The sequence below is a fragment of the Oncorhynchus kisutch genome, linkage group LG18, assembly GCF_002021735.2.
Source record: "Oncorhynchus kisutch isolate 150728-3 linkage group LG18, Okis_V2, whole genome shotgun sequence".
Taxonomy (NCBI): domain Eukaryota; kingdom Metazoa; phylum Chordata; class Actinopteri; order Salmoniformes; family Salmonidae; genus Oncorhynchus; species Oncorhynchus kisutch.
The window spans coordinates 43,017,194-43,039,472 of NC_034191.2; the positions used below are offsets into that span (position 1 = coordinate 43,017,194).

General features: G+C 42.8%; 1 protein-coding gene across 1 annotated transcript; it reads right to left on the reverse strand.

Annotated features, from left to right (window-relative positions):
• Positions 1 to 1,339: 1,339 nt before the first annotated feature.
• On the reverse strand, positions 1,340 to 21,172 carry LOC109908833 (calmodulin). The gene is made up of 6 exons (XM_020507557.2): positions 20,598 to 21,172; positions 11,449 to 11,479; positions 10,867 to 11,010; positions 4,835 to 4,941; positions 3,735 to 3,870; positions 1,340 to 3,204 (listed from the first exon to the last, which is right to left on the reverse strand). The coding sequence occupies exons 1-6, from the start codon at positions 20,598 to 20,600 to the stop codon at positions 3,176 to 3,178; spliced, it is 450 nt and encodes a 149-aa protein (XP_020363146.1). The 5' UTR covers positions 20,601 to 21,172; the 3' UTR covers positions 1,340 to 3,175.
• Positions 21,173 to 22,279: the final 1,107 nt, after the last annotated feature.

Here is a 22,279-nt window from a genome sequence, read left to right on the forward strand (position 1 = left end):
ATTTAGTCTGCGTATGCCCTTATTGAGCCAAAAGTTAAAGCCAGCATCCAGCAATCCTGGACTAAAATCTGGGTTGTTAAGAATTGGGGTAAGAGCAGATGTTAGTTTGGACCTTCCCAGGAAGCGTTGAACTGACCTCCATACTTTGAGTGTGTTAAGTGTAATGGGATTGTTGCAGTGATCTTCTACAGACTTGAAACTTCTTAAAAATAAAATATCCTGTAAGGGGTATTTTGAAAGAGAAGTCTCAATGTCTAACCAAATAGAGGTGGGCACACCACTGATAGAACCTGATATTGGGCAGGTCCATAGAACTTGGCGCTTTCACCATTTTAAAGTAGTCAACTGGGTGGGACTTCCTATGTGTTATGGAAGAGATCACATGATTCTATCTGGGTCATCAGGAGAGATCAGACAATTATACTTGTGCACAAACACTAGATGGCAATAAAAAGTGAAAAAAATGTTTTGTTTATTATTACATCTTGTTGGCTCGGGTGTTCGATCCAGCGACTTGTTGGTTATTTGGTTCCTTCCGGTCTGCTGTAGTTGTAAGCATATCATATAACAGAGGCTATCCTCTACCAGTAGGGGAGGCACTAATACAACAGACTAATACAACCTTGTACTCTGTAAATTCACGGAACACGCTTGAAGAACAAGTTTGCTCCTAAATATCAGCAAAGTTATTGTAGTAGTTCAGTAATGTAAAGTTATTGTACTAGTGCAGTAATGTAATATCTCTACATAAATTGTAGTTAACTGCTCTTACACAGGCACCTTGCCCAGTTATGATCATGTGTTATATACAACTGCCATAGATTATATTTAGACAATCAATCATAGGCAGTTGACATACAGTAAAGGGGGTTATAGCTTTCCAGCTGAGTGGAGGTCCTCAGATTCCTAATTAAATGTACCTGAGCTACTTACTGTACTATAAGATAATATATTAGCCAACACCCAATCACATCCAACAGGCTGCAGATATGATTGGTTCCATTGGCTGTCCCTGCCCGTCACCGCAGAAGCATGTGTGGGTCAGACTTGGGAGGCATTTGGAGTTACAGGGGTGAGATGTCATGAACCTGACTGACCCGGATTACCAAAGGCTCCTGTGGCAATCCCATGAGCCACCAAATATAGCTCCTCTTACGGAGGCCAGGGTGACTTTCTCTTACCCAATCTCAAAGGGTGTACACACACTAACTGAATGGAGTTGAAGTTTCTTCCACACTCCAAATACCTAAAATGCTAGTTAGCTTTTCTTTTTTTTTAAACAAAAAGTGAAAAATAAAAATTGCGTATGAAGTATTACGCAGGACAAGGAGACACTCAGTGAAGTTCAGTAAATGTATTTATTCATGGCAAACATTAAGATTTCACATCTTTAAATTTGTACACTACCTCCAGAGGTTTAACAGTCCTTAACCATGTGTCTTTTCCAACCTGTAGATCAAAGTTAGCCAACCAGTAAAAGCTAGCCAGATAGTTTTAGTCCACAAGTTGTCTTTCACGCAACGATTCAGTACCTCTCCTAGCATTCCTTTCACTCAACCCCAAATAATAAAAAATGCAACCCCTAATTTATACCCGTCAAACTGATTTAGTTTTTCAACTCACCGACAAAAATAAATATATTAGTGAATATATACTCTGTTCAGCAGAACAGCAAGCGGAGCACGGATAAAAGATGTGAACACTTGACGACAACATGAGGATCTAACAAATCCACAGGAGCACGAGACAAATTAGTTGTTCTAGCAGCAGCAACATTGTCTTTTTTTACAGAACATGTTCAAATATACGGTTTACACCAAAGTGCAAATAGGTATGTACTGTATATAGCTTATACTGTATATTCATAATATGTTCTAATTTACTAAGTTCTCTTGCCAGGTTGAGGCTTTAGAGTATTATGGCACATTTCAAAACATTTCACAGGTCATTCTATATCAACAATAGGTCATGCAAAGTTTACGATACACTAATATATATATTTGGGTGACCAAAATGTGTAATTCATTTATACGTTAACATTTGATAACATACATTTAAAAAGCATGACATTCATATTTGTATCAGGATATAAGAAAGATAGAATATCTTCACAGCAATGCTCTCAAAGTGTACTACCATAATCAACATTCTGAAACTGTACATCTCGGTACTCCTATGCCATAGGTCAGTGGTGCTGGGAAATTAAAAGCCTTGTTTGAGAATGAAAGACAACAGCCTGCCGAAACAATGCAAAATACAATGAAAACCAACCAATCAACTAGTGCTTTTCTATCAACTCCCCACAACCCCTTAGGAATGGGTGAATTCTCTCCTCAACCGAGCACCAAAGCAACCTTTCCCACTAATTCTTGCACCAACTGTTAGCATTTTTACATACATGTGTATATTACACACCGAGAGTACAAAACATTAGGGACACCTGCTCTTTCCATGATATAGACTGACCAGGTGAAAGCTATGATCCCTTATTGATGCAAGTTGTTAAAGGGGAAGAGACAGGTTAAAAAAACGATTTTTAAGCCTTGAGACATGGATTGTGTATGTGTGCCATTCAGAGGGCAAAACAAAAGATGTAAGTGCCTTTGAAGGGAGTATGGTAGTAGGTGCCAGGCGCACCAGTTTGAGTATGTCAAGAACTGCAATACTGCTGAGATTTTCACGCTCCTGTGTGCATCAACCATGGTCCACCACCCAAAGGACATCCAGCCAACTTGACAACTGTGGGAAGCATTGGAGTCAACATGGGCCAGCATCCTTATGGAACGCTTTCGACACCTTGTAGAGTCCATGCCCTGATGAATTGAAGCTGTTCTGAGGGCAAGGGGGGGGGGGGCATGGATTCCTATCCCTCATCTGTGTTGCCCTTTCCTCAAATTTCTTCGGCATCTGGGAGACTCCCAAGGATCTTACTCTGGAGTAAGGGCCTCATGCCTCGTTAAAGCTTGGTCCGTTAACTTCTGTTAGGGATTCATCTGCAGTTACTCTTAAAACAGATACCCTAGAAGTACGTGGATTTGTTTTTTTATTAAATAATTTTGTACATTGAATCATTGAGTTTTACATTTTGGCTTGATTATTGTTTTGTTTTCTTAAAGACAGCGTGATCTTAGGAGGACAAGCAATGTAAGAGAGAAATGTGAGAGCACAGTCTACTTCACTTGGCTGTCATCATCTGCACAAACTCTGCAAGGCAGAACAAAACAGGGAGAGAAAAAAATGAGAAGAAATCCACAAGAATAAAGGGCATTCTGTTAACAATGATTATGGCACATTAATACGATTATTGGAACAAAGTAACATGAGGAATCAAGGTCTTCAATACTATTTTGAATTCAATGAGCAGTGATTCATTAAGCTTGTTATGTATAACTCCTTTTATTGCCTTTACTTTCAGCATCAAAGCAAAGAGAAATAAGGCACAACTGACAGGGGCAACAGTGGAAAGACAAACTTCAGTGAACTCACAGTAGATCTGAGAGGAGGAGCAGGAAGAGGGAGAGAGAGGAGGAAAAAGGAGGACGAGGAAGGGGAGGTTTTAAGAGAATCTTTAGCCCTCTGGTTTTCGCAGATCGGAAGGTACCAGAGAAGTCTTGGAAATACGGTGATATTTAGCGCCACCTTGGCTTGCAACAGGCTACGGGGAGCTTCCACCTATCCGTTTCCTTTATATCTGCAAACGCACGAATGGGAGAGGGGAAGGACGTTGAGCTCACCTTCATAGTTGACCTGTCCGTCTCCGTCAATGTCGGCCTCGCGGATCATCTCGTCCACCTCCTCGTCTGTGAGCTTCTCCCCGAGGTTGGTCATGACGTGGCGCAGCTCTGCCGCACTGATGTAGCCATTCCCATCCTACAGGGAGAACAGGCTCATTCAATAGGCAAAGAGAGAAGGCTCTTACATACAGTACTTTGACCTGATCTCATTCTGACAGGTTTAAACAAGGCTTTTCTATCAGAACGATCAGTGACATGTCCATCTTCTGAATAGAGCCCGGGTTTATCTGGTCTGCTGGCACATGAACATGGTCCCTGGCTGCCCCATCTGTGTGACAGCCAGAGACATGCATGGCTCTGGTCCGTCTGCTCACCCAGCCCCAGCCTGATCTCTGGCTCTAGCTCTGCCAAGACTCAAGAGCCACAGAGGGAGAGATAATAAACAGAGTAGGGGGATGCTGACAGACTGGTGCCCTAGCAAACTGGCATTGTAGCTATAACCAAGGCCCTTCAGGACTGTTGCACAAATGTCCAACAAAAACAATGCCTGACACAATCACACCAGTCACATACGATCCGTCAATGAGGGTGCAAACAACCAACCGCAATACACACTAAATTTAAGTCCACACACACCCAAAATCACATGGCTCTGTTTAAAAAGGGGTTGCATTTTCCAGGCTGCACGGAGCAATATAAGCCCAGGCAATGAGCGCTCCCCATTAGCTTGTGACTCAGATCTCTGCACTGCAATAAGCCCCCATCCTGCATGTGGGTAACGTTATACTCCGCTCCCAACAGACAAAGCCCTCCTCTCAGCAACACAGTTAAGACATAACGATGACGACAAACACTGGATTACATAACATCAGGATGGCAGAGGCGCAGTAGTCCATCCCACTTTCAACGTCACATTCTCAGAACATGAAGTGTTAGTTTTTGTTCAATCACTTTGGTGCAATTTTCACAAGTATGTGATACATTTCCACAATTCTAAGCACAAAAATCTAAAACAGACAATCATAATGGCTCAAAACACTAAGCACATTTCCAATTGACGGAGTACAACAATCAAAGGGGACGGTGTGGAACATGCGTACCTTATCAAAGACTCTGAAGGCTTCTCTGATCTCCTCCTCGCTGTCTGTGTCCTTCATCTTCCTCGCCATCATTGTCAGGAACTCTGGGAAGTCGATTGTCCCGTTACCTAAGGACGAACAAGACAATCTTCATTTTATGTTTGTGCACACACACACACACACTTTATTTCATAATGAGCTGTGTTGAAATTTTTGTCGGTACATTCTGGAATGCGCCCAAAGAAAGATATCATCTTGGCTTCACGGGCAGCACCATTGAGGTAATGTCCATTTCTAAGTAATCAATTTTCTTCTTCAATTAAGTCTATGAGTTGGCAAACAAACAAAGGTTGCAAACTACTGCCTAGATGTGTTGTTTGAACAGATATAAAAGCCAAGGTTGCCGATTCACTGCCACCGACAGTTATGGAATGTTTGCTCATGAGTATAATTCATTGACTGATCCCTCTTGATGGAATCATGTGATCATTCCATAACACATATGGAATTCCCACCCAGTTGACTACTTTAAAAATGGTGGAAGCCCTCAATGGCATCACTATAGTCCCCGGTGTCGAATCCAGGCTGAATCACATCCAGCCGTGATTGGGAGTGCCCATAGGGCGGCGCACAATTGGCCTTGCGTCGTCCAGGTTTTGGCCGGAGTAAGTCTTAACTGACTTGTGTTGTATAGCACACTGTATTACTTATACAACTAATATTAGGACAGGACATGAGTAGAAATTAACGTGGGCATTGCTTAATGCGTTTCAAAGGAAGAACATTCCAAGCATTTCAATGTAGGTAAGCTAGGTGGGGGATACAGGTGCCCTAAAGGGACAAAACTAGAATATCAATACACAACATATTTACCTTTACCTTTGATGACTCATAAGGAAAAAGTAAATATTCACTGTTTTGCCTAGTGTTTTCTTTTTAACATAAGTTCTCTTAATGTAAATAAATGAACTTTTCAGAATAACCTTTTCCAAACTAGGGAAAGAGGGTAGACGACCTCAGTCCCCAGACTTAACCCTGGGGTGTATTCTGCCCCAATGTCTGAGGTTAGTCTGAACTAAATAGTCAACCTGTCAGAAGGTAGTCTTTCTCTTGCAGGGTAATGACGACGTACAGGCGAGTCTACAGTCTCATTATCTCTGAGTCTGAGTGGTGATGGTATATGCCCAGACGGGGGTGTAACAGTACCCTGCGTTTGCACTCGAGACTTGAGCACTTTCCACATTTGTAGGTTGCTGCAGTGGATGTTCAGGTGATAGCTCGTAGTCATGGTAGGTCTCCAGTAGCTGATCCTGGTTTGTCGCTTGACATGAGTCATCTGAGGTTGGTTCCTGGCAACAGTTGATCTACGTGTCTCCTCCAGATGATGTTTTCCAGTGTGTGAACTGTGTAGGACACAGGCCCTGTTTGTGCGACCACTGTGGCTGGTATCCACTTTGGACCTTTGCAGTAGTTCCGCGCAAGAACTCGCTCTCCAGCCATGAAGCTTCTGTCTTTTGCTTTGCTCCGTCTCTCCACCTGTGCTCGCTGTTGTGTCTGTACAACCTGTTTCGTCTTTGGAGGTCGAGTCACGTGCAAGCTGTCTTTTCATCATGGCTGACGCAGGTGCCACTTTGATTGTAGCGTGGGGGAGTGTTTCTGTAGGTTAACAGGAAGGTGTTTAGACGCCTATAGAGGGAGTCGTTCCCTTGTGATGATTTTAAAGCTTGCTTCATCGTTTGGACAAACCTTTCAGCGAGGCCGTTCGTTGCAGGGTGATACAGCACTGACTTGATGTGTTAAATTTCATTTGCTTCCATGAATGACCAGAACTCTTCAGACACCAGTTGGGGGCCATTATCACTAACGAGTTGCGTTGGCAAGCCGAAGCGACTGAAGATTGACCGTAGCTCTTTGATGGTTCTCTCTGCTGAGGTGCTCTTCATCACTGTGACCTCAGGCCATTTGCTGTGTGCGTCAACTACGACTAAGAACATACGATCCTCCAGTGGGCCTGCCTAGTCTGTGGACTCGCTGCCAAGGCTCCTTTGGAAAGTCCCATGGGTGGTGGCGCTAGCTGAGGCATGTTCATCTTTTGACATGCAAAACATGACTTGACCTGGTCTTCGATAGCTGCGTACAGACCTGGCCACCAAAAGTAGCTTTGTGCAATCTCCTTCATTCGCACCATGCCCTGAATGGAGTTCAAGCACCTGCCTTCTCAGTGGCAGCGGTATGACTCGAAAACCCCATAGCAAGCATCCAAACTGAACGGTGAGCTCGTTTCTCCTCACTAAGGTTGTAGGCTGTCCGACATCTCTACTTCTTTTCCACGAGTGACAATGTCCACGACCTCAGACATCACTGGATCAGTGTGGGTGAACCTTTTCACTTGGACAGATGTAACTGGAGAGTTGTCACTTCCTTGGAGTAGATTTCAGCCTGGGAGTGCTCAGTGTGTGCGACAGGTAAGGGAAGTCTTGAGAGGCCATCTGCATTGCAGTGCTGCTCAGAACTTCTGTACTTGATATCGTACTGGTGAGCAGATAACAACGCCCATCGCTGCATGCGGTTAGCTGCACGCAACGGAATACCGGTGTGGAGACCAAAGATGGAGGTGAGGGGTCTATGGTCCGTCAGCAGTGTGAATCGTCGGCCAAACAGAAACTGATGAAATTTCTATTGTAACCCTAACTCCAAACACAATGGCGAGTGCTTCACGCTCTGTGCATAATTGCTCTCGGCTTTACTTAAGGTCCGTGAAGCGAAAGCAATTGGCCTTTCTTCACCTGATGGCATGATGTGAGAGACAACTGCACCAACGCCCTAAGGCGATGCACCACATGCCAACTGTAATGGCAAGTTGGGGTTGAAGTGGGTTAGGGCCTCTGACTGAGCTAAGGCTGTTTTCACTTTCTTGAAGGCCTCCTCACATCTGTCTGAACACTTCCACTGTTTGGTTTTGTTCAAAAGTTCCTGCAGTGGCTTTAACATGTTAGCTAGGTTTGGCACACGCTTTGCGTAGTATGTCAGTAGTCCTAAGAATGATCTCAGCTGACTCACGTTCTGTGGGGATGGAGCTTCCGCAACGGCCTTCACCTTCGATGGCGCCTTGTGGAGCCCCGAACTGTCGATGACGTGGTCCAGGTACACAACAGAAGGCCGGAAAAACTTGCAGGTGTCTTTCTGGACCCTCAGACCGTACGCCTCCAATCTCTGTAGTGTAGCGTTCAGGTTTCTCAGGTGCTCCTGCTCGTCTTTGCCGGTCATGAGTAGATCGAGGTAACATTGGACCCCAGTGAGCCCGTTCAGTATCTGGTCCATAGCTCACTGAAACAAGGCCGGAGCTGAGGTGATTCCAAAAGGAAGCCTCCGGTACCTGTACAGTCCTTTGTGAGTCACTATGGTCAACAGTTCTTGTGACTCTTGGTCCACATGCATCTGTAGATGTAGACTTATGTCAGGCCTATCTTACTGAATTTTTGTCCTCCAGCTAAACCAGAAAAGAGGATGTCAATGAGGGGTAGTGGATATTTTTCAGCAGTCAAGACTGGGTTAATGGTGACTTTGAAATCACCAGAGTCAGTCTGAGTGATCCATCTTTTTTCATGACTGGAACAATGGGTGTAGCCCATTCACTAACATTCCCTGGATCCAATACTCCACTCTCGACTAGTCTGTTTAGCTCAATTTCAACATCTGGTTTTATGGTGTGTGGGACAGGTCTAGCTTTGAAGCATTTTGGCTTGCTGTCTGGTTTCACGGTCAGTTTAACTGTTATGTCCTTCATACTGCCAAGGTCTCTTTTGAACACATCCGCGTGTTTCCTCAATATCCCTTGTAGGTTTGTGTCCTCTTTTGCAACCATGTGAATTTCCTGCCAGTTGAATTTGATCTTGTCCAGCCATGTGTGTCCTAGCAATGCTGGATGGTTGCCTTTCACAATGTAGAGTGGTAGCTTTACCTTCTGTTTGTTGTGCTCCACTGTAACAATCCTCTCACTGGAACAATCTCACCAGTGTGTGTTTTCAGCGTCATCTTTGTGGGCTGTAGTGTGAGGGGATGTAGGTTCTCCTTGTATACAGCCTCAGACAGCAAAGATATGGCTGCTCCAGTGTCCACTTGCATCCGTACTGCGTTTCCATCCAGTAGCGGTGTCACCCATTAGCCGTATCCATTGTCTGAAATGGACATAACATGCAAAGATTCTCCCCCTTCATTTTATGCACTTTCTTTTTGAACTCCCTGAAGTCCCTTTTCCTTTGTTCAGTACTTTTGTTTGATTGTGTCTTTTTGTTTTTCTTTGCACGTTCAATGTGACCCATTTTTCCACAACTTCTGCAGTGTAAGTCTTTGCACCAACACTCCTCTGCTTGGTGACCTGGTTTCCCACGGCAACAGCATGGCTTCCCACCTCCTGCCTTGTTTTTTAACCACGTAGACACCTTATGCACTTTAGTCGAAGCACTTAGCTGTTGTGCGTCTCTATTTGCCATTTCCATTGACGTACTCACTTCTATTGCTCTCTGCAATGTTAAGTCACTCCCAGTCAAAAAGGCGTTTCTGGATTGCCTCGCTGCGCATGCCACACACTAACCTATCACGTATAGCGTCACTCATTGATCGCCCAAATTTACAGTGTTCAGATAAGTTGTTTCAATACAGCCACAAACTGTGAGATTGATTCCCTCTCATCTTGATTTCTCTTATGAAACCAGAATCTCTCTGCGATTATCAGTGGTTTGGGAGAATAATGTCCTTTTAAAAAGGTAGCCACAATTTCATCATATGATTTATTACCTTGTTTTTCAGGCATTACTAGGCTGCGCAGTAGATTGAATGTTTTTCCTCCCATAACAGTCAAAAATGTTGGCGCAACGACTTCTGCTTTAATTCCATTTGCTAACACAAAGAACTCCAACGTTCTGTGTAAGAACTCCATTGTTCCACAGATTCAAATGTTCCTATATTTCCAATCAATGCAGACATTTTCGGTTTATTTTTCTTTCTCACACTTTTCAGATGGTCCCAGACCCCTTTTCTTTCTTTTAACTCACACCAACTTCACTTTCTCCCGCAGCAAAACTCTTCATATCCCTCGAGGCTCTCGTTGCCGTGACATCAAAAGCTTGCTAGCATCACTCGACTGGCTAGCTCAGCGTTTTGTTTGAGTCTTTCTACGGCGGAAAAAAAATAACGAATTTAACTCAGACTTTGTGCCAAAGAGGAGCACAAATGTGAGAACGTTTCTTCCTTGTCGCCAGTTGTTGTATAGCACACTGTATTACTTATACAACTAACAGGACATGAGACGGAAGTAGAAATTATCGTGGGCATTGTTAAATGCATTTCACAGGAAGAACATTCCAAGCACTTCAACGTAGGTAACCAAGGGGGTGTTACAGGTGCCCTAAAGGGACAAAACTAGAATATCAATACACAACAACTTGTCTAGTTCAATTTTTTTTTTTTTTTTTTAACATTACCTTTATTTATGAGAATCATCAGCTAACATCACCTTTTGTGAATTTGGAAGCATTTATGTAATCAAAAACAAGCACATACAGGCTTCAAATCTTTTACTGTCATGTTAACTGACTGATGAAAATGTATAAGATCCCCTAAGCCTGTGTTGACCTTACCTGCATTTATCCCAAAACCCCATTCATTTCCACCATAAGAATGGCTGATTGAACCAAAAAGGTAAGTAATTTCTAGTTTTAGGACTACAAGCTGGCGAGCTCTATGTCCATGCCAAAAACGGGTTTTATCCATCTAGAGTCCTCCAACTCTATGGGTGAGCCTCTGTTGTGGTTGGAAACGATGGATGGTCGAAATGCGATCCACCATGAAACCAGAGCCATGGTGCCATCCAGGTCAGACAGCAGGTAGCCTAGCGGTTAAGGGACAGTAATTATGCAGTGTGTGTGTCACCATTCATCCACTATGTGAAAGGAGTCAGCTTTGTTTGGTTCTGACCATACTTGTGCATGCGTGTCAGCACGTCAGTGTGTGTGTGTGTGTGTGTGTCATTGTACACATCTCTCTAATCTTACCATCGGCGTCCACCTCGTTGATCATGTCCTGTAGCTCTGCCTCAGTAGGGTTTTGTCCCAGAGAGCGCATGACAGTGCCCAGCTCCTTGGTGGTGATGGTGCCATCGCCGTCCTTGTCGAACAGTGAGAAGGCCTCCTTGAACTCTGAATAAGCAAACAGGGAACAGTATGGGATTGGTGGAAATGCCTATATTGGCTATGTCAATAGTCTACATGGTCTTTCTATCCTTGTCTCCTTTCCTTCATCTGCACTGATGTGAGAGAACTGGACAGCTAAGGGCAAATTCCCAGGATGCGTTCAACATACTAATTTCACCCAATTTTTTAGATCTGTGCAGATGAAGAAAGAGAAAAAAAAAAAACTCTTACTAAGAATGGTAGGTACAAGATTAGCAGCAGCAGTACAAACTAACAGGCAGAGTAGCCTAAAAATGTTGGCCACTACCATGAGGATCCATGACTCTAAGCACCCACACTATCTGGCCAACCAACAGGAACTCAAATCACTGACTAACTGGGATTGGATTGAAGAGCTTTGAAAAGGACAGAACCTCACTGTTCGGGGTTAGGGATTGTACTCACCAGCAATCTGCTCCTCAGTCAGTTGGTCAGCCTGTGAAGACGAGAGGAAGCAAGAGTGAGAAATGTCCACGGCCACAAACATATTATAGCCTGAGGTAAATTAAGCCACAATCACCTAATGGCTGCTCTTTTACTCCTGTGTGTAACCATACCTGCCCCACTGGATTCGCATGAGACCAGATGAGATGACAGTGATACTTTCACCCCTATAACCTCAGTGCTCACAGGAGTAGCATAATGTTGTTCCTACACATGTCTACATGCACACCGTTATACCATTATTATTCGGGATACTCAGGTATTGTTTTTGAGTTGACGCATACAGTACCATTTAAAAGTCTGGACACACACTCAAGAGCTTCTTTATTTTTACTATTTTCTACAGTAGAATAATTCTCTCAACCAGCTGCACCCGGAATGCTTTTCCAATAGTCTTGAAGGAGTTCCCACATATGCTGAGGACTTGTTGGCTGATTTTTCTTCACTCCGCAGTCCAACTCATCCCAAACCATCTCAATTGGGTTGATGTCGGGTGATTTTGGAGGCCAGGTCATCTGATGCAGCACTCCATCACTCTCCTTGGTCAAATAGCCCTTACACAGCCTGGAGGTTGGGTCATTGTCCTGTTGAAAAACAAAATGATGGGACTAAGCGCAAACCAGATGGGATGGCATATCGCTGCAGATGCTGTTGAGCCATGCTGGTTAATTGTGCCTTGAATTCTAAATAAATCCCAACAGTGTCACCAGCAAAGCACACCCACACCTCCGTGCATCACGGTGGGCACCACACACGCGGAGATCATCCGTTTACCTACTCTGCATCGCAAAAGGACTCAAATTTGGATAGATTCCCACCGGTCTAAATGTTCATTGCTCGTGTTTCTTAGCTCAAGCAAGTCTCTTCTTATTGGTGTCCTTTAGTAGTGGTTTCTTTGCAGCAATTCGACCATGAAGGCCTGATTCCCACAGTCTCCTCTGAACTGTTGAGATGTGTCTGTTACTTGAACTCTGAAGCATTTATTTGGTCTGCAATTTCTGAGGCTGGTAACTAATGAACTTATCCTCTGCAGCAGAGGTAACTCTGGGTATTCCTTTCCTGTGGTGGTCCTCATGAGAGCCAGGATCATCATAGCGCTAGGTTTTTGTGACTACTCTTGAAAAACATTTCAATGTTTGAAATTTTCCAGATTGACTGACCTTCATGTCTTAAAGTAATGATGTACCGTCGTTTCTCTTTGCTTATGAGCTGTTCTTGCCATAATATGGAGTTGTATTTTTTTACCAAAAAGGGCTATATACACTGTATACCAGTAGATAGCCCTATACCTTGGTCACAACACAACTGATTGGCTCAAACACATTAAGGAAAGAAATTCCACAAATGAACTTTTAACAAGGCACACCTGTTAATTTAAATACATTCCAGGTGACTCATGAAGCTCGTTGAGAGAATGCCAAGCATGTGCAAAGCTGTCATCAAGGCAAAGGGTGACTACTTTGAACAATCTCAAATATGATTTGTTAAACACTTTTTTGGTTACTACATGATTCCATGTGTTATTTCATAGTTTTGATGTCTTTACAAAAACGTTTACATTGTAGAATAATAGTGAAAAGAATGAGAAACCCTGGAACGAGTAGGTTTGTCCAAACTTTTGGCTGGTACTGTATGAACATATCCGGTCCTGGTTGAGAAATATGCCGATATTAAGACAGGATACTGTGGCATGTAAAACATCTTATGCCGTTTCCAGTTGTTTTTCGTGGTTTGCGCAGGCTCAGTTCCAAATATCATGGGTGTTGAGTGATGTTTTCATCTGTCAAACAAATCATTTAAAAAAAGTAGGCTCCCCACAGTTAGATCCACCATAATTCATTTTGCTGATATTCCGCACTTTCACCCCTAAATTTCTGCTTATAATTTGACATTTGGCAGGCCATTTGTTTGTCAACTGTAGTTAGGCTGTGACAGAAGAGAAGGTGCATGTATCTAGACTAAACACAGTAGAGCTCACCAGAATAATGTCTTACATAGAATGGATGCATTAGTAATCTAGTTAACACCAATAAAGTTGTCTGTTTTGTTTAGGGACCGGGGGGGGGGCGCACGCAATTAATCCAAAACAGTGGAACGATTGGTCCTGTGCAAAATGTAATCAGTTTGATCGATTCTAAGGAAATTAAAAGTTGAGAAAACAATGAATGTCTTCAGTTGCATATTTTATGTGGTTGAAATACTGTGTGCTTGCATACGTGTCAAGATAACATGTCTCAAGAGATGCTGAAAGAAAGAAAAACAATTTCTCCACTCCTGTTCGAGTCAAAATTAACATTTATTGTATACATTTTACTGCAAGAAATGCATAATTTTGCAGGAGTTGATTTAAGGACTGGCCCCTTTTTTTAAATTTTCACCTAAAATGACATACGCTAATCTAACTGCCTGTAGCTCAGGCCCTAAAGCAAGGATATGCATATTATTGGTACCATTTGAAAGGAAACCCTTTGAAATTTGTGGAAATGGGAAAGGAATGTAGGAGAATAACACACAATAGATCTGGTAAAAGATAATACAATCATCTTTGTAATGCAAGAGAAAGGCCATCATGTATTATTCTAGCCCAGGTGCAATTTAGATTTTGGCCACTAGAAGCAGTAGTATATGTGCAACGTTTTAAGTATTAACTTCAGAATTGGTGGGTCCCCTGCGGGACATTTGAGCAAACGTAGGCTAATGCGATTAGCATGAGGTTGTAAGTAACAAGAACATTTCCCAGGATATTACAGTGAAATAATGTTATTGTTTGAGGAGAGTGCACAGTTGTTCTTAATAAACTAATTGGGCACATTTGGGCAGTCTTGATATAGGGACAGTAATTATGCAGAAATACAATGGTTAATTTGATCAGTTTAATACATTGCATTCAGAAAGTATTCAGACCCCTTGACTTTTTCCACATTTTGTTACAGCCTTAGTCTCAAAATAATTAAATTGCTTCCCCCTTCCGCATCAATGTACACACAATACCCCATAATGACCAAGGAAAAACAGGTTAGACATTTTTGCACGACAGGTTGCCTAGTGGATAGAGCATCGGAATAGTAACCGAAAGGTTGCAAGATCGAATCCCCGAGCTGACAAGGTAAAAATATGTTGTTCTGCCCCTGAACAAGGCAGTGAACCCCTGTTCCTAGGCCGTCATTGAAAATAAGAATTTGTTCTTAACTGATTTGCCTAGTTAAGGTAAAAAAAAATATATATATATAAAAAACCTGAAATGACATTTACATAAGTATTCAGACCCTTTACTCAGTACTTTGTTGAAGCACCATGGGCAGTGATTACAGCAAGTAGTCTTGGGGATAACGCTACAAGCTTGGCACACCTGTATTTGGAGAGTTTTTCCTCCTCCTCTGCAGACCCACTCAAGCGCAGTCAGGTTGGGTGGGGAGCTTCAGAGATGTTCGATCGGGTTCAAGTCCGGGCTCGGGTCTGGCTGGACCACTCAAGGACATTGAGATTTACCTCAAAGCCACTCCTGAGTTGTCTTGTTGGAAGGTGAACCTTCGCACCAGCCTGAGGTCCTGAGGGCTCTGGAGCAGGTTTTCATCAAGGATCTCGCAATACTATGCTCCCTTCATCTTTCCTTCGATCCTGACTAGTCTCCCAGTCCCTGCCGCTGAAAAACATCCCCACAGCATGATGCTGCCACCACCATGCTTTACCTTAGGGATGGTTCCAGGTATCCTCCAGACGTGACACTTGGCATTCAGGCCAAAGAGTCCAATCTTGGTTTCATCAGACCAGACCAGTTGGTTGACAATTTGTTAGTTACGCTAGCCGTACGAACAGCAAAGCATTACAGCAGTATGTTAGCTAGTTACCTAACGTTAGTTGGTTACTAATACCTCGAACTTGCCAAGCAGTATATTAACTAACTACGCAACGTTTGACTTGATTATTCACATCATTTTTAGCTAAGTGGTATTGTCGTTGTGCATGTCAATGGACATTGTTAATTCTGGCCATCTACTCCAATTTTAGAGCACTCTTGAACAGAGTAACTGCTAAATTTACGAATGCTCAACACCTGTTGAATATGGCCAGTGTCAGTAAATGTCAGCAAAAAAAAAAATACATAAATTTTTGCCAGCAGCAGAGTTAGTCACTAACGCTCTGTATAACCAGCTCTGCTAGGGTGAGTAAAATAGTCAGAGTAAAGTGTTCTCTCATTTGTGTCTGGAAGTAGATAGCTTGGGTGATTGACTGCAGTTGAACGCTCAGATCAACCCTACCCTTCGGCCAGTGTGCGCTCTGAATGCTCCAAGAGTGAAACATGAACAGACAAAATTACATCGCTCTGGATTTATGAACACCCAGAGCGCACTCTGGCACTCCAGACTGAATTTACGAACACACCCGAAATCGTAAAATGTTTAGCTAACAAGCTAGCAAGATGTTGAATTGCAACAGCATCAACTTCCAGTAGACAGACAAAGCTCTAGTACGCTCAACTGAAAAGCTACTGTTTACAGTATACTAAAATGAACTAATAGTATGTAGTATATACTCATTAAGTATGTAGTATGGGTATTTGAACACAGCTTTGGTGGTTCCAAACTCCTTTCATTTGTTGGTACCCTTCCCCAGATCTGTGCCTCGACACAATCCTGTCTCGGAGCTCTACGGACAATTCCTTTGACCTCATGGCTTGGTTTTTGCTCTTACATGCACTGTCAACTGTGGGATGTTTTATAAAGAGAGGTGTGTGCCTTTCCAAATCAAGTCTAATCAATTGAATTTACCACAGGTGGACTCCAATCAAGTTGTAGAAACATCTCAAGGATGATCAATGGAAACAGGATGCACCTGAGCTGAATTTTGAGTCTCATAGCAAAAGGGTCTGAATACTTACACAACCGTTCAAAAGTTTGGGGTCACTTAGAAATGTCCTTGTTTTCCATGAAAACATATGAAATATAGCCAAGACGTTGACAAGGTAAAAAATTATGATTTTTTCAATTTAAATAGTAATTGTGTCCTTCAAACTTTGCTTTCGTCAAAGATTCCTCCATGTGCAGTAACTACAGCCTTGCAGACCTTTGACATTCTAGTTGTCAATTTGTTGAGGTAATCTGAAGAGATTTCACCCCATGCTTCCTGAAGCACCTTCCACAAGTTGGATTGGCTTGATGGGCACTTCTTACGTACCATACGGTCAAGGGTTGAGATCCAGTGACTGTGCTGGCCACTCCATTATAGACAGAATACCAGCTGACTGCTTCCTCCCTAAATAATTATTGCATAGTTTGGAGCTGTGCTTTGGGTCATTGTCCTGTTGTAGGAGGAAATTAGCTCCAATTAAGTACCGTCCACAGGGTATTGCATGGCGTTGCAAAATGGAGTGACAGGGATCTTGAAGAAGGAAGGCTTTAACCCTGTACAAATCTCCCACTTTACCAACACTAAAGCACCCCTAGACCATCACATCGCCTCGACCATGCTTGACAGATGGCGTCAAGCACTCCTCCAGCATCTTTTCATTTTTTCTGCATCTCACAAATGTTCTTCTTTGTGATCCAAACACCTCAAACGTTGATTTGTCTGTCCATAACACTTTACTATCTTCCTCTGTCCAGTGTCTGTTATTTTGCCTGTCTTAATCTTTTCTTTTTATTGGCCAGTCTGAAATATGGCTTTTCTTTGCAACTCTGCCTAGAAGGCCAGCATCCCGGAGTCAACTCTGCACTGTTGACATTGAGACTGGTGGTTTTGCAGGTAGTATTTAATGAAGCTTCCAGTTGAGAACTTGTGAGGCGTCGGTTTCTCAAATCAGACACTCAAATGTACTTGTTCTCTTGCTCAGTTGTGCACCGGGGCCTCCCACTCCTCTTTCTATTCTGGTTAGGGCCAGTTTGCGCTGTTCTGTGAAGGGAGTAGTACACAGCGTTGTACGAGATCTTCAGTTTCTTGGTAATTTCTCACATGGAATAGCCTTCATTTCTCAGAACAACAATAAACTGACGAGTTTCAGAAGAAAAGTCTTTGTTTCTGGCCATTTTGAGCCTGTAGTTGAACCCACAAATGCTGATGCTCCAGATACTCAACTAGTCTAAAGGCCAGTTTTATTGCTTCTTTAATCAGACAAATAGTTTTCAGCTGTGCTAACAATTGCAAAATGGTTTTCTAATGTTCAATTAGCCTTTTAAAATGATAAACTTGGATTAGCTAACACAACGTGCTGGTTGCTGATAATGGGCCTCTGTACACCCATCAAACAAAAAATTATAATCTTATCATTTCCAGCTATAAGTCATTTACAACATTAACAATGTCTACACTTTATTTCTGATCAATTTTATGTTATTTTAACAAAAAAAATAAAATGGTTCTTTCAAAAAATGACATTTCTAAGTGACCCAAACTACAGTAGTCTATGTAAATAAGCTAGTTCTGTTTTTTATTTTCAATACATTTGCAAAAATTTCTAAAAACCTGTTTTCACCTTGTCATTAAGGAGTATTGTGTGTAGATTGAGGGGAAACAATTCATTCAATCCATTTTAGAATAAGGCTGTAACGTAACAAAATGTGGAAAAAGTCAAGGGTCTGAATACTTCCCGAATGCACTTTATTATATTAAGCCAGACGTGAGAAGTTATAGGCCTACAATCAGTGTCCATATTTCTGTTAGGATTCCATTTAACCCATATGAATATTCTGTTCAGTCATGGATACAGGGACACTCGTGAGTGGGATATCAAAATGTGCATCTAAACAGCTTATCCCAAATAATACCTTAAGCAGGATATGAGCTACTATCCGGAATATTGTGCGTATGTCAACATGGTCACTAATTTCAGGCCAGTTAGCGGTTTCCTGCCAATTAGACCTGTATCTAGTACATAACATTTCAAATCAAATCCAGGTCTATTAGTCTCATACACAGATTTGCAGGTGCATGGAAATGCTTGTGTTTCTAGCCACAACGGTGCAGTAATACCTAGTAAAAAATAAATACACACATAATCCATTAAAATAAAGAAATATCAGAACGAGCGAAGTCTGAGACCATCAGTTGAGGACGAGGTTTATCAGGCCTGCGAGTCAGACAACCAGCACATTTCAGGCTGAGGAAGTGTGATGAGGGTTGGGTATAAATACACCTCAGTACGCCTGCTATAATTAGAGCGGCACGAACAGGGCCGCCAATGTAGCACACTGACTATTACCACCTATGTTGCTTTTTGTGAGTCTTCGTCATCATACATATATAATTTATTGCTTGAGTGAAAGTGTGCATACCAGTGAAAGTGTGTGAATACCAGTGAAAGTGTGCGCGGCGACCCCCCCCCCCCCCCCCCAAAACAACAGGTTAGTGTGCACGTAGCCGACAGAAAGAGGCACACAGACAGTGTTTCCTCCGACACATTGGTGCTTCTGGCCTACGGGTTAAGCGAGCAGTGTGTCAAGAAGCAGTGGGGCTTGGCAGGGACGCGTTTCAGAGAACACATGGCTCTCGACCGTTGCCTCTCCCGAGTCTGTAGGGGAGTTGCAGCAATAAGATAAGACTAACTGCCAATTGGATATCACGAAATGGGGCAAAAATATACAACAAGAAAAATCATATGATTCTGTGTTTTGCACATGTTCATTACAGTTAAAGAATTTAGCCTAGGACATGTGCTTTGCTCTATCTCAGTGAGTCATCAGGATGAGAGGGGGAAGGAAAGGGCAGCAAGCAGACTGCAGCACATTCTATCCACGCAGAGGGTGGAGGAATCAAGCAGTGGTTGAGGAGCATTTACAAGGCCGTGTCAAACACCAAATGGCTCAGGAAAACAGTGTTGCATTTGAGCAGTATTGAGATCCCATGTAACGTTACTATACTGTGCGATTATGTACAGTCCTGGTTAAAGGCTGTTCATTCCATATTCACTGTGGTGGTAAAGTGGTGCTGCCTCATTTTGGGGGGCAGATGGCAAGATATTCAGATTTGCAATTGTGTCTTATCCTTTGGTGCAAAACAAACCCACCATGAATAATAGATTTAGCTCCAAGGCCTTACTTTCGTTCCGCAAAACAGCAATTATGAGGGATAAAGCTGAGCATACGATGACAAGCCTTCGTTTGTCACAAGGTCTTTTAGAGTCTCTTTCCCATTTTGCAGAAGCATGCACTGCGGATCCCGTGTCAGTATACTGCACCAACCATGTGGTTCAATGCAGAGGGGAGGAATGCGTGTGGTAGAGGGGCGAGAAAGAAGGGGTGGCAACGAAGATCATTCACGAACAGCAGACTGCGGATCAACGTGGTGGTGCAATACGCAACACCATGACGAAATACTCAAATATCGCATCGCTATTGCCATCTCAATTTGCGCAACAAAACGAGGCACAACAAGGATTACTAGCTATATCATATTGCCAGCTAGCTATGTAATTGGAAACATGACAACACAGGTTCGCTTGTTGCGCACAAGCTATCAGCTTGCCTTGGGACAGTACAATCTCGGCATTGTTCATTGCAAAATACAAATGAACTGGCTCATGCCTACATAGCTAACGTTGAATGAAAACAATTATTTAGATGGCTAGCTAAGCAGCCAACTAATACTACCGATTAAGTTAATTCAATTAGCAGTGTGTTTGGGTTTTATTACATCAAACAGCGCTATGCTTCTGCCTTAACCACCACGCCCACTCATCATTAGTACCCCCAACAAGCGAAAGCAATGACCTTAACTAGATAACAGTATGTTAAATTAACCATGGATAACGTTAATCAGATAGTCATGCCTCGTACGTTTTGCCTTGGCAAGGAATACGTGACCACAATCAAGCATGTTCTTATATTGTCTGTCATAACTCCGTATGAGCCTGGCCAACTGCAAGTTATTGCATTCCAACGTCAAGCCAACAGCCCGGTCAGGTGGTGATATCAACAGTTGAGCTGCCAGACCGACAAAACTTTTTTCAGTCACACCTTATTTAGCTAGCTAATTTACGGATAGCGAGCTCGTTATAACTATAGGCGTTGCTCGAACCCAATACGAATGCATATGTTAGCGAGATAGCATACGCTTGGCTTTGTCTGTGGGTTGAATGAGTGCAGCAAGCTAGCTAGCAAAACGGTGGCTATACTCACCATTTTATTCTTCGCACTTCGACAATTTCAATGACTAAATAGTCAACGTCCCCCTCGTGAACGGCAAACCAACTGTGTCCAACGTATGTATCGTTGTTTAGTGCTGAAAAACAATTCGCTAGAGGTATTCAGTCCCTTCTCTGCGAAGTTGCCCGGAAACACTAGGGACCGCGTCACTGCCGATGTGGCCTCATTTGCACTATATCGCTCCGCGAAGTGACATCTTTCTTCACCCCCCTCCGACGAACCTGCCAATCTTAAAACTGCACACCACAAATGCGTCAGAATATAATAATCTATTCGCTTTATATTGATCACTGCACTCACTGAAATTGCCTAGCACCGTCCCCTGTTACTTATCAAACAACAAAGTCATTGTACTACTTGCACGAATCGCGCAGAGATACTGCAGGATTCTGTTTGATGAGAAGCAGACGCGCCCATTATTTCAGTCTATCGAAGCGGTGAACATACAATATTTGAAATGGATATACATTGTCAATTTGATAGCTCTTATTTTTGATCAAGTATGACCACAGTGGTGTAATGAGATGAGCTTCAACTAAGCCAATGTAACGCAGATCCTTATTGGCCCAGAGAAACGGTTAGAAAAGTACCCGATTTTGTAATTGGCTGGTTGTAAACTGCATTGCGCCAAATTGGATGTATGCATTGCAAGACTAATGAGTTTATAATTTTCTGTTGTATAAATCGTTCGCTTTGCGCTATTACAGGTTTTGAATATGCTGATTTCAGATATGACTAATTGATCAAAATGTAAACCGTTGCAGTAGTCTAGTCTAGTAGTATGACATCGTGTGTAGGCCCTGGGCGAGTTATTGAGAGGCAAAGAGGAGGAAATATCAGAGGGAATTTGCTGGAGTGTTGTGTCTTTTCTGCCTTTCATTTATTTGCACACAGAAAGTCAGGAAACATTTGGAAAAAGTAAAAAATGCGGTCCACCAAAATAAAATCCACATGGCTTTATCCATGTGCTCCCTCTTGTGGAGACAAATTGCATCATGAAACCACATTGTAAACTACTGTACCACAACCATCATCACGGGCCAAATGGAATTTATGGTGAGAGTAAAACTGGTTTCACGATACATTGAGTACATTAAGTATACAGTACCCTCAAAGAAAAATGCAGATGAAAAAAAAGTTTCAAAGTAACACAATTATAAAAAAGGAAACCTTCAATTATCATTGTTGTATATATGCAGGTAAATCCAGGGTCTTTCCAGTCAGGGGCTGTTGTACCAGTCAAGGTGGTCCGACATGTATGACTTCCTCTTGGGGAAGGCTGTATCCATGTTGTCCCATTTCTCTGGTTTTGGTGGTGCTCAAGTCCATGTTCCTGTGGCATAGGGTTTCCACTGTGGCACAAGCACACAAGCATTTACCCACCGGGTTTGGCAAGTTCATGGGAAACAGTGGGCATCGTAGAAGTCTGCAGTGGCACAGGCAGCTACGTAGATGGATCAGCTGACTCAGGATCCGGTTCAACCCCTGTTTGATGATGACAGAGAGGATATTGAAGAGGGAGTAGGTACAGCATACCCCCAGGAGCATGAGGAGGCAGGTAGGTTCCACTGGGGGCTCCTCTGTAAGACTCTTCCTGGCTGCTCACCAGGTCCCTGAAGCCCACCGTACTGAAGGCCACGAAGCAGAAGTACAGG

Bases quoted from the DNA above. Each gene is read 5' to 3' on its own strand.
- LOC109908833 (XM_020507557.2), bottom strand. The intron at 3,871-4,834 runs GTACGCATGTTC...TTCTCCCTGTAG, and splicing joins CCTTCAGAGTCTTTGATAAG to GATGGGAATGGCTACATCAG. The intron at 3,205-3,734 runs GTGAGCTCAACG...TCTGCCTTGCAG, and splicing joins CGGACAGGTCAACTATGAAG to AGTTTGTGCAGATGATGACA.